Raw genomic sequence first — 12657 nt, forward strand, 5'->3', positions numbered from 1 at the left:
ATGTCACTAAAGTGGGTGAAGTCTGTCAAACTCAAGAGTTTAAAAGATCATGTGCCGCAATTATGGTTGCAAAAGAAATGGTGAGAAATGGGCACCAACCTGGATTTGGGCTAGGGAAAACACTAAATGGGCGGGTTGAGCCAGTCGTTCTCCCTACGCAACAGTTTACATTCGGTTTGGGATATGAGCCAACTGAGGAAGAAGTGAAGAAAGCACGAAAGAATAAAAGGAAGGAGGTTCCATTGCCAAAACCTATTCCTACCATTGATCAAACTTTCTCAAAACCTTCAGATCTGATTATTGAGGTTGCCTATGATGATATCGTGGAAGGAGTCAAGAACCTGTTCGTGGAAGATGAAGATGATCATGCTATGATAATCAAAGACTTTGCTGAAATATTGACTTTATAGGCTGGTGAGCCAGGACCTGAGTTGCAAAATTGGACTTCTATCTTAGCCCCGGTTCGCCGGGAGTTTCAGTATTTTAAGTTTAAATTTCCTTTTTGTAGTAGGCCGGAGGCATCAACTAGAACATTTAGTTCCTTTTGTCATGTTGCCTCTATGTTTTGTTACGGCCTTTTTAAATTAAGATTCTGTCATTTTGTTTGTAACGAACTACGTTTGGCCTGACTTCCTGTTGGATACGTAGGCAGCCCATATCGGGTTCGGCCACTCTTTTCAAATTATTTCAACGTCTTTGTTTTGTGGTTGGAACTACGTTTGGCCTGACTTCCTGTTGGATACGTAGGCAGCCCACATCGGGTTCGGCCACTTTTTCAAAATATTTCAGTGTTTTGTTGTATGGGTGGAACTACGTGTGGCCTGATTTCCTTTTGGATACGTAGGCAACCCATATCGGGTTCGGCCCCCCCTTTATTAAAAAAAAATAAATAAATAAAAAAATTCAAAAGTCTTTATTTTTACCACGAACTACGTCTGGCCTGATTCCTTTGGGATACGTAGGCAACCCGAGGCGGGTTCGACCCTTCTATCTTAAAATTTTTATCTTCAGTTTGTCCAAACATTTTGGTTCCTATAAAATACATAAGGATTTTTATACAAGACTTGGTCTTCCCACCGTTTAAATTCATGTGACTCAGTATCTTGAAACTGGGATAAATTATTGAAATCGGTCAAATCACTTTCAAAATTTTTCATTACAACTTTCTCACTTTTCGATTGTTTAGAACCAAGTGTTTCCAGGACTTGAAACTGGGACAAATTTTGAAGTCGGTCAAATCACTTTCAAAAACTTTCATTATAAGTTTTTACTTTTCAAATTGTCTAGAATCAAGCATCTCTAGGACTGAAACTGGGACAAATTTTTAGAAGTAGCATAAAAGTGGTCTTAAACAAAAGTCCATCCATATTTCTAAAATGTGAGTAAATTCAAAAATCGAGTCTTCTTAATCATGTTACATATTAGAGCCACTAAGTACTTCCTTTCAAAGTCATCCAAATCTCATTACTTTTATTTTCAAAATACATTTTTTTATAACTGAAACTCCCCGGCAAAGCAAGATATGTGGTGAGACATCGAAGAACGTGGACGCGACCGAGACAAAAGTCAATTCAAGGGCCAAGTTCCCCGACATGCACAAGTCAACCAATTTTCTTTTAAACTCACAATTTTTCTTTGTTGAGACAGGTCCAATTAACATGAACATGGTGCATGTATTAAATTATGGGCGTGATCAAAAAGTTAACTTTCTTCAAAATGCAAATACTCTTCAGCGTGGATGCAAAGGTAGCTTATGCCGAACGGTGGGCGTCGTTCCACTCATCACGAAATTTCAATTGCAACAGTGGACACAAGTTCATCTTTTCAACCAAGGGTTGTAAGTATAATTCTTTTAGACCCAGCTATTGATTCTTATCACTAACAGTTGTTTTAGCTCGTGACATTCATCGATGGATCGAATACATATAATCATGGACACTGACCTTGATCACCTGTTATTGGTTAGAATTCCTCAATTTCATCATCACTCCATACATGTTCAAATCATTATCAAATTCTTTTAGAATGAGGTATTTTAATAAGATGACAAGATCGAAATATTGCATCATATATCAAGTTGTGAGGTTAATTGTAGATGTAACTTCCGTCACAACGGGACATGGATTAAGATGTGGATATCTTTCCACAATACTATTTCTAAAGTGGACGTGGATTTACATTTACATTGTGGATGCGAGCATGGAAGTGGAAATAGAATTATATTACAAAAAAATATACATATAATTGTAGAAAGTGGATACAGATTTATGTTTTCGAAAGTAAAAGTGAATTTATTTTTGCGCCGTATAATGCAGACGTGAAAGTAGATGTAAATTTACTGTTGTACCGTATAATACGGACGTCAAAGTCGACGTGGATTTATATTTTGTACCGTGAAATGCGGACGTAGATTTATATTTTGAACTGTGAAAGTGAACTTGGATTTATTTTTCTGCACCCTGAAAGTGGATGTGGATTTATATTTTTTGCACCATGGGAAGTGGACATGATATAGGCACCCACCTTAAAATGCGGGTATTTCAAAATTTAATTTAGGCACCCACCTTAGAATGCGGGTATGTCAATTTTCAATTTTAGGCACCCACCTTAGAATGCGGGTATTTCAAAATTTAATTTAGGTACCCACCTTAGAATGCGGGTATTTCAATGTTCAATTCAGGCACCCACCTTAGAATGCGGGTATTTCAATGTTCAATTCAGGCACCCACCTTAGAATGCGGGTATTTCAATGTTCAAATTAGGCACCCACCTTAGAATGCGGGTATGTCAATTTTCAATTTAGGCACCCACCTTAGAATGCGGGTATTTCAAAATTTAATTTAGGCACCCACCTTAGAATGCGGGTACGTCAATTTTCAATTTTAGGCACCCACCTTAGAATGCGGGTATTTCAATGTTCAATTTAGGCACCCACCTTAGAATGCGGGTATGTCAATTTCAATCCAGGCACCCACCTTAGAATGCGGGTATTTCAATGTTCAAATTAGGCACCCACCTTAGAATGCGGGTATGTCAATTTTCAATTTAGGCACCCACCTTAGAATGCGGGTATTTCAATGTTCAGTTCAGGCACCCACCTCCGAATGCGGGTATCTTATATTTCAGTTCAGGCGCCCACCTCCGAATGCGGGTATCTTATATTTCAAGTTCAGGCACCCACCTCCGAATGCGGGTATCTTATATTTCAGTTCAGGCGCCCACCTCCGAATGCGGGTATCTTATATTTCAAGTTCAGGCACCCACCTCCGAATGCGGGTATCTTATATTTCAGTTCAGGCGCCCACCTCCGAATGCGGGTATCTTTGTTACATCCGACATTTTTGTTCATTCGAAAAATTCAAGATAAAATGACTTGTGATGGATAAGGCCACAATTGGACCTTACTTGGTATGAATGTGTAGGTTATGAACGCAATGGTGTGGAATTACAAAAGGTGGCCAAGGGCAAAAATTGGAATTTTGGAAACTTGTCCCATAAAATTACAAAATTAGCCAAGTGGGCTCAAAAAAAAAAAGGGAGAAAATTAGGCCCAAGTGGGAAGGCCCAACCGGCCATGTACATTGATCCAAAGCCCATGGAATTAATTAATTCCCATGTGCTAATATATAGCATCCCTATCCTTACGAATATTCAAGAAAGAAATCAAAGAGAAGCAAAAAAAAGGGGAAAGAAGCCATTTCGGGTTTTGGAGAAAGAAAGAAAGAAAATAAAGAAAATTTTTTTGGAGCCAATCCTTTGGTCTAAAGAGCTCAACCCTTGAGAGATTATTGCTAAGCACAAGATTCTCTACAAGTTGATGTAAGCATCTTGACAAGGAAACAACTTCAACCCCAAGTGAAGAACTTGAAGAAAGGTAAGGATTTCATGATTTTGTTGTGTTAAAAATGATGTATGTATGTTGTAGTGTGTGTGAATGAATGAAAAATATGGAAATTTGGTGTGTTGGAATTTTTGGATGTGTGGCCGAATGCATATAGGGTTATTGCATGATTTTAATGGTTTGAATTCTTGTGTAAGTTAGTTGTAGTGTGGTGGAAATTGTATTAGAAATGAAAGTGGAATGAACTAGTGAAATTTGGAAAATATAGCATGTGGCCGTGTGGTGTGTGTTGGTGTTGGAAGGTGAATTGAATCTTGTTAGCATGTTAATTATGTTGTTATGGAAGATTGGTTATTAAGTTGTTGAAGGAAATTATTGAACTTTGTTATGACTTGTGTATAAGTGAAAATGAAAGTGTTAAGAGGCAAATTATGCTTATGACAATGAACTTGGAATATAAAAATGTGTTGATGAGTTTGCATGTTGAAAGTTAGGAAGGGATTGGAAAAGTAGTGACTTGATGGAAAGTTGAATGTTTGTGAATTTTATGAATATCTTGTGAATATTATGTGATCATGTTATGGATGCCTCCGATGTATGTCGTAATGATTTTGATGGATAATGGCTATGAAAATAATAAGTTTTGGTTGGAAATGTAAGTTTGAAACGAAAGATAATTCGTCGTGTCGAAAGGTGGCTAATAATGCCATAGGGTATGATTTAGTGTTTATTGATGTTTGTTGTTGTTGTTTGGATGTCTCCTCTGGGTTGTTGTGTTGCTAAATTGAGCCGAGCTAAGTCTCGGGGATGTCGTATATACAGAGGAAATGCTGCCGAAATTTCGGTAGGCAATTATGTGTAAAGTTAGAATATTGAAAGAATGGAACTAACCAAATGGTAAACTTGACCATTTCCAGATTTTGGGCGAAATTTGGATTGACGCCAAGAGAGCATAAGGCGCCATCGAGGTATGTGAAGCACTTCTCTACGTTCCTAGGCATGTTCTGGATGTGGTAGGCTCGGCCGCGAGCCTTAGGTCCGACTCCGTTCCCCGGAATTCGAGACGGAAAACCGCTCCAATTCCTTCAATTCAATTGAACCTATTTTCTTACAAATTGCCCTTAAAGTGAGATTTTGTACAAAACTTCCCCAAACGGAGTCGGAACACTTCCGAAGGAGTATGGGTTACCTCATAAGGTCAATTAGCAATAATTTACGTATATAGCCTCGGGTTGGTCCGAGGTGGGCCCATAAGGCCCGATACTTCCGGCACGATTTTAAATACTTCTGTTTCGGGTCCGATTTTCTCTAAAAACTTCTGAATTATTATTTTGTGTATATTATGGCTATTTTTGTGAAATCTATATAACATGCTTTCTGAACATCTGAGCATCCCATTCTGATAATCTGTCGTGCCTTCCCAACTAGGTTGTAGGCGCGTACTATGCATACTATCTGGACATTCTGATTTTGGCTCGCCGTTTGGCACCCTTCAGTTTGATTGAGTCTATATGTTGAGTCTGTAGGTAGGTGGTTTCTCATTTATCGATTCGTGTCTGTCTCAATGCATTCTTTCACTGCGACCCGGGCCAGGTTCTGTTATCGTGCACATTTCTCTGCATTGTTCACCGCGTCCCTCGGCGTACAGGGCCGGGATCTGTATGAATATATGCGTGTGCTATCTGTACTTATAAAGCACACGCCTCTGTATGATTTTGTATGACTCTGTGCTACTCTGCATGCATAATTCTGTCTGACATACTACTGTCTGTCCGTCTGTGCTTCGACTATTTCTGTATGTCCGTATGGATTCTGACTCTGTATGTCCGTATGGATTCTGACTCTGTATGTCCGTATGGGTTCTGATTCTGCCCGTCCGTCCGTATTATGATTCCGTCTGTCTGTCCGAACTATAATTCTGTTTATTTGTATGGAACACGATTCTGTATGTCTGTCTGGATCATAACTCTGTCCGTCAGTCTGATTTATGGTTATGTCCGTTATATTTCTGTGACTCCGGTTCGGACTATGTTTATATCTGTTATGTTTCTGCTTTACATACTCGGTACATTTTTCGTACTGACCCCCGTTCTTCGGGGGCTGCGCTACATGCCCGCAGGTACAGACGCGCCAGGTGACACGCCGCCAGCGTAGGTTCTGACTCTGCCATTCGAAGAGCTCCTTTGACTCGGAGCATATCTTTTGGTATATATTTTCTGTCTTCTGTGTATTCCGTATGTATGTATATTCTGGGTACGGCGGGGCCCTGTCCCGTCATATGATTCTGTATGTCTGTAGAGGCCTGTAGATGGATATGTGGGTTACGGGTTTCGTCTGTATATTAGCCTTATCGACTTATCTGTAAATGTCTGTATGTTCAGGCATATGTACATATATATGTAAGTTACGCGCGTGCCGTAATTGTATCGGCCTACTTTTGTAATTTCTGTTTAAAAAAAAAAAAAAAAAAAAAAAAATCCGTATGATTCGAAATTCGGTCGGGTAGGTACGTATGGGTACCCAGTTAGGGTACCAGTCGCGGCCCACGGGGTTGGGTCGTGACAAAAGTGGTATCAGAGCGGTTAGTCCTCGGTATGTCTACAGGCCGTGTCTAGTAGAGTCTTGGTTATCGATGTGTTGTGCACCACATCTATAAACAGGAAGCTACAGGGCATTTAGGATGTTACCCTTCTTTGAATTCTTAGATCGTGCGTTAAAGCTGTATGGTTAGGATGATTCTCCCTTACGAATTGCTGTATCTACAGCGGGGCTCCAAAGGAGCAGAAGTGTCGGTATTCGGGAAAATGTTTCTGACCCTCTCCTTGCAGGTAGTTGTAGGTTGGTGACGAATGAAGAGGACGACTTCCGACGATGAGGATGGGGGTGCCAAGAAGGCCCCCAGGTTGTCACCGGGGCCGAGTAGGCAGGGCCCCAGTTACTCGATCGAGACGGATCCTTCGGAGGATTCCCCGGAGGATAGCTACGATACGGATCCGTCGGAGGACCCATCTACGACTCCTCCAGAGTCCCCGAACCCTGGAGCAGAGGATCCCGTGGAGGATGGCTACGATACAGATATCTCGGAGGATTTGGCGATGACCCCTCCGGAGCTTCTTACCTCTGAGGAGGAGGATAGTCATGAGGCAGGCCCGTCGGAGCATTCTTCTGGGATGACGCAGGAGGAGATTTTCAAGTATGCACCAGCTCTTATTATTAGGGAGAACCTTGATAGCCCGGCCACCTCGGAGAGTGCTATGGATTTCTCCTGTTCTTGGCCTGGGTCACCAGTGGGCCAGGATTTGTTTGATCGTCCATACCCCTCCGATTCAGATGCGGGTGATAATGGAAACCGGGTAGGTAGGGAGCAGACAGGCGTGGATGATAGTGGGCATACCTCTCACGGCAGCTCCCCAGGTCAGACTCGATATTGATTATTTATAAGTGTATGAGTTTTTAGAACTTCCTATGTGTGTATGATATTTGTAAGACGTTGTTCTATGAAGACGACGGAAATTTAAAGGAATTAGAGACCTAGTGATCCAAGGCAAGGGCGACGGAGATGTCCCCACCGTCAGTGTGAGTCTAGAAATCCTGGATGAAAGTAAACAGGAAGGTGCCTCCGATGCTGTTTGAGTTGGGCACGTGTGGTAAGTGTCGACGACATTATAATTCTCATTTGAAGTTATCAGCCCCGTGTGGCTGCGATACGACATGATATGATATGTATGTATGTGTATATGAGTTGGCCCTGTGAGGCATGATTGGTATTTCTGGTGTACAGGTTTTGGATAGTAAGAAATGCAGAGGAAACTCTGCCCAAATTTTTCCAGGAATATGGAGGTTAACATGTAGATTAAGTACAAAAAGGTCCCGCGATACTTGTCAGACTTTAGTTCCTTCTGTCGGTGGCCGAAGAACACCTTGCGGTGACATTTTATCAGATTCCACCGATTATTTGGAGGCGGAATTCGTGTGACGAAGACTTAAATCCGTGGGTTATCTGTCATCATATGTATATGTGTATGAAAGTAAATGTTTAAGATTCAGAAAGGCGACATGGTAGTGGTACGACTTAACCGGGGGTGGGACCCGCTACAAAAATTTTCCGAAAATTTGCGAAGACCCCGATTTGCTCTAAAATTTCGTGACAAAGGTCGTGCGGGGCGATCGACGAAATTATATCTTCCCTAACGCGTCGAAATGCATGAAAGTTTCGAAGTTAAGCGTGCTCAGGCCAGAGCAATTCTGGGATGGGTGACCCCCTGGGAAGTAATGCAAAGTTTTGCACAAGTGTAGGTATGACTGATATAAACGAAAGTTTGGGGTAATCTAAAGGAAAAGAGAATGTATGGAGTAATTAGTGCCTTTACAAACACCACACAGTCCGATGCGGTACATGGGCAAAAAGCCAAGGGTGCGATACCACTCGGAAAATTTAGCGAATCTGGATAACAGTCAGCGACGACCCGAATGTTGTCAGGGGATAGAAAACGCCCAATTACATCGTAAGTTAGTATGGTATGACGATAGTTGTAAAAGGAAAAAGTGTATGGATAGTAGGGAAGGAGAGAGATAAGTAGAGCGAGTAAGCAGAATCTTTGAGAAAGTCGATAAGCGACACCCAATGCGATTTGTATGATTGACTCCGAATACATTTCTGTCTGACATATCTCTGTACGATTAACTCCGATTACGAATCTGTCTGACACACCTCTGTATGTCTGACTCTGGATATAAATCCGTCTGGTGTGCCTCTGTACGTCTAATTTTGATCACGCATCTGTCTGATACATCTCCGCATGTCTGATTCTAAGTGTGACTCTGTATGATACATTTCTGTAAGCCTGATTCCGACTTCGAAATCCGCCCGATACCTTTCTGTACATCTGACTCTGATCTCAGATCTGTCTGACATACTTCCGTATCTCATCTTTTGATTATGAATCCATCCGCCATAGGTTAGCATGTCTGCTTCCGATTACGAATCCGTCCGATATACTTCTACGCGTCCGATTCTAGTGCTGAATTTGTTGGTATGAAGTGTCTGGTATGAAGAAGGATTACGATAACGTGGTAGAAATCTCCGGAGTGTAACAATAAATGATACGGACTATGACGTCTGGAAAGCGTTCGTCAGTTACAAGAATATAGCTTATGGTTCGACGATTGCGTGGGGTACGAGAAGATATATTATGAAGGCATCTGAATCAGTGATGTGAAAAATTACCCCATAATGTTGGTAAAGAAGCCATGTCGGAAGGTTAGCAAAGGACGACTACAAAGAGAACCCTCCCAGAGTAGTATGGCGCCCCATAAGGTCAATTTAACATTCGAGGACGAATGTTCTAAAGGGGGGGAGGATGTTACATCCGACATTTTTGTTCATTCGAAAAATTCAAGATAAAATGACTTGTGATGGATAAGGCCACAATTGGACCTTACTTGGTATGAATGTGTAGGTTATGAACGCAATGGTGTGGAATTACAAAAGGTGGCCAAGGGCAAAAATTGGAATTTTGGAAACTTGTCCCATAAAATTACAAAATTAGCCAAGTGGGCTCAAAAAAAAAAGGGAGAAAATTAGGCCCAAGTGGGAAGGCCCAACCGGCCATGTACATTGATCCAAAGCCCATGGAATTAATTAATTCCCATGTGCTAATATATAGCATCCCTATCCTTAAGAATATTCAAGAAAGAAATCAAAGAGAAGCAAAAAAAAGGGGAAAGAAGCCATTTCGGGTTTTGGAGAAAGAAAGAAAGAAAATAAAGAAAAAAATTTTGGAGCCAATCCTTTGGTCTAAAGAGCTCAACCCTTGAGAGATTATTGCTAAGCACAAGATTCTCTACAAGTTGATGTAAGCATCTTGACAAGGAAACAACTTCAACCCCAAGTGAAGAACTTGAAGAAAGGTAAGGATTTCGTGATTTTGTTGTGTTAAAAATGATGTATGTATGTTGTAGTGTGTGTGAATGAATGAAAAATATGGAAATTTGGTGTGTTGGAATTTTTGGATGTGTGGCCGAATGCATATAGGGTTATTGCATGATTTTAATGGTTTGAATTCTTGTGTAAGTTAGTTGTAGTGTGGTGGAAATTGTATTAGAAATGAAAGTGGAATGAACTAGTGAAATTTGGAAAATATAGCATGTGGCCGTGTGGTGTGTGTTGGTGTTGGAAGGTGAATTGAATCTTGTTAGCATGTTAATTATGTTGTTATGGAAGATTGGTTATTAAGTTGTTGAAGGAAATTATTGAACTTTGTTATGACTTGTGTATAAGTGAAAATGAAAGTGTTAAGAGGCAAATTATGCTTATGACAATGAACTTGGAATATAAAAATGTGTTGATGAGTTTGCATGTTGAAAGTTAGGAAGGGATTGGAAAAGTAGTGACTTGATGGAAAGTTGAATGTTTGTGAATTTTATGAATATCTTGTGAATATTATGTGATCATGTTATGGATGCCTCCGATGTATGTCGTAATGATTTTGATGGATAATGGCTATGAAAATAATAAGTTTTGGTTGGAAATGTAAGTTTGAAACGAAAGATAATTCGTCGTGTCGAAAGGTGGCTAATAATGCCTTAGGGTATGATTTAGTGTTTATTGATGTTTGTTGTTGTTGTTTGGATGTCTCCTCTGGGTTGTTGTGTTGCTAAATTGAGCCGAGCTAAGTCTCGGGGATGTCGTATATACAGAGGAAATGCTGCCGAAATTTCGGTAGGCAATTATGTGTAAAGTTAGAATATTGAAAGAATGGAACTAACCAAATGGTAAACTTGACCATTTCCAGATTTTGGGCGAAATTTGGATTGACGCCAAGAGAGCATAAGGCGCCATCGAGGTATGTGAAGCACTTCTCTACGTTCCTAGGCATGTTCTGGATGTGGTAGGCTCGGCCGCGAGCCTTAGGTCCGACTCCGTTCCCCGGAATTCGAGACGGAAAACCGCTCCAATTCCTTCAATTCAATTGAACCTATTTTCTTACAAATTGCCCTTAAAGTGAGATTTTGTACAAAACTTCCCCAAACGGAGTCGGAACACTTCCGAAGGAGTATGGGTTACCTCATAAGGTCAATTAGCAATAATTTACGTATATAGCCTCGGGTTGGTCCGAGGTGGGCCCATAAGGCCCGATACTTCCGGCACGATTTTAAATACTTCTGTTTCGGGTCCGATTTTCTCTAAAAACTTCTGAATTATTATTTTGTGTATATTATGGCTATTTTTGTGAAATCTATATAACATGCTTTCTGAACATCTGAGCATCCCATTCTGATAATCTGTCGTGCCTTCCCAACTAGGTTATAGGCGCGTACTATGCATACTATCTGGACATTCTGATTTTGGCTCGCCGTTTGGCACCCTTCAGTTTGATTGAGTCTGTATGTTGATTCTGTAGGTAGGTGGTTTCTCATTTATCGATTCGTGTCTGTCTCAATGCATTCTTTCACTGCGACCCGGGCCAGGTTCTGTTATCGTGCACATTTCTCTGCATTGTTCACCGCGTCCCTCGGCGTACGGGCCGGGATCTGTATGTCTGTATGATCTGTGTATGGGGATGGCGGCCAGGATGGCATATGATCTGATTTGATTCTGTCTGTCCACCGCGTCCCGTACTAAGAGGGCCGGGTTCTGTTACCGCGCCCCCAGACAGGGCCGGGATCTATATGAATATATGCGTGTGCTATCTGTACTTATAAAGCACACGCCTCTGTATGATTTTGTATGACTCTGTGCTACTCTGCATGCATAATTCTGTCTGACATACTACTGTCTGTCCGTCTGTGCTTCGACTATTTCTGTATGTCCGTATGGATTCTGACTCTGTATGTCCGTATGGATTCTGACTCTGTATGTCCGTATGGGTTCTGATTCTGCCCGTCCGTCCGTATTATGATTCCGTCTGTCTGTCCGAACTATAATTCTGTTTATTTGTATGGAACACGATTCTGTATGTCTGTCTGGATCATAACTCTGTCCGTCAGTCTGATTTATGGTTATGTCCGTTATATTTCTGTGACTCCGGTTCGGACTATGTTTATATCTGTTATGTTTCTGCTTTACATACTCGGTACATTTTTCGTACTGACCCCCGTTCTTCGGGGGCTGCGCTACATGCCCGCAGGTACAGACGCGCCAGGTGACACGCCGCCAGCGTAGGTTCTGACTCTGCCATTCGAAGAGCTCCTTTGACTCGGAGCATATCTTTTGGTATATATTTTCTGTCTTCTGTGTACTCCGTATGTATGTATATTCTGGGTACGGCGGGGCCCTGTCCCGTCATATGATTCTGTATGTCTGTAGAGGCCTGTAGATGGATATGTGGGTTACGGGTTTCGTCTGTATGTTAGCCTTATCGGCTTATCTGTAAATGTCTGTATGTTCAGGTATATGTACATATATATGTAAGTTACGCGCGTGCCGTAATTGTATCGGCCTACTTTTGTAATTTCTGTTTTAAAAAAAAAAAAAAAAAAAAAAAAATCCGTATGATTCGAAATTCGGTCGGGTAGGTACGTATGGGTACCCAGTTAGTGTACCAGTCGCGGCCCACGGGGTTGGGTCGTGACAATCTTATATTTCAAGTTCAGGCACCCACCTCCGAATGCGGGTATCTTGTATTTCAGTTCAGGCGCCACCTCCGAATGCGGGTATCTTATATTTCAAGTTCAGGCACCTGCCTCCGAATGCGGGTATCTTATATTTCAAGTTCAGGCACCCACCTCCGAATGCGGGTATCTTATATTTCAAGTTCAGGCACCCACCTCCGAATGCGGGTATCTTATATTTCAAGTTCAGGCGCCCACCTCCG

At 41.4% G+C, this 12657-nt stretch overlaps 1 protein-coding gene across 1 annotated transcript; it reads left to right on the forward strand.

Annotated features, from left to right (window-relative positions):
• The first annotated feature begins 6032 nt into the window (after positions 1 to 6032).
• LOC132611260 (uncharacterized) lies at positions 6033 to 12225 on the forward strand. Its single transcript, XM_060325680.1, has 2 exons — positions 6033 to 7255; positions 11971 to 12225. Exons 1-2 carry the CDS (start codon positions 6691 to 6693, stop codon positions 12003 to 12005), a joined length of 600 nt encoding a protein of 199 aa, XP_060181663.1. The 5' UTR covers positions 6033 to 6690; the 3' UTR covers positions 12006 to 12225.
• The last annotated feature ends 432 nt before the right edge of the window (positions 12226 to 12657 follow it).

The sequence above is a fragment of the Lycium barbarum genome, chromosome 9, assembly GCF_019175385.1.
Source record: "Lycium barbarum isolate Lr01 chromosome 9, ASM1917538v2, whole genome shotgun sequence".
NCBI classification, from domain to species: domain Eukaryota; kingdom Viridiplantae; phylum Streptophyta; class Magnoliopsida; order Solanales; family Solanaceae; genus Lycium; species Lycium barbarum.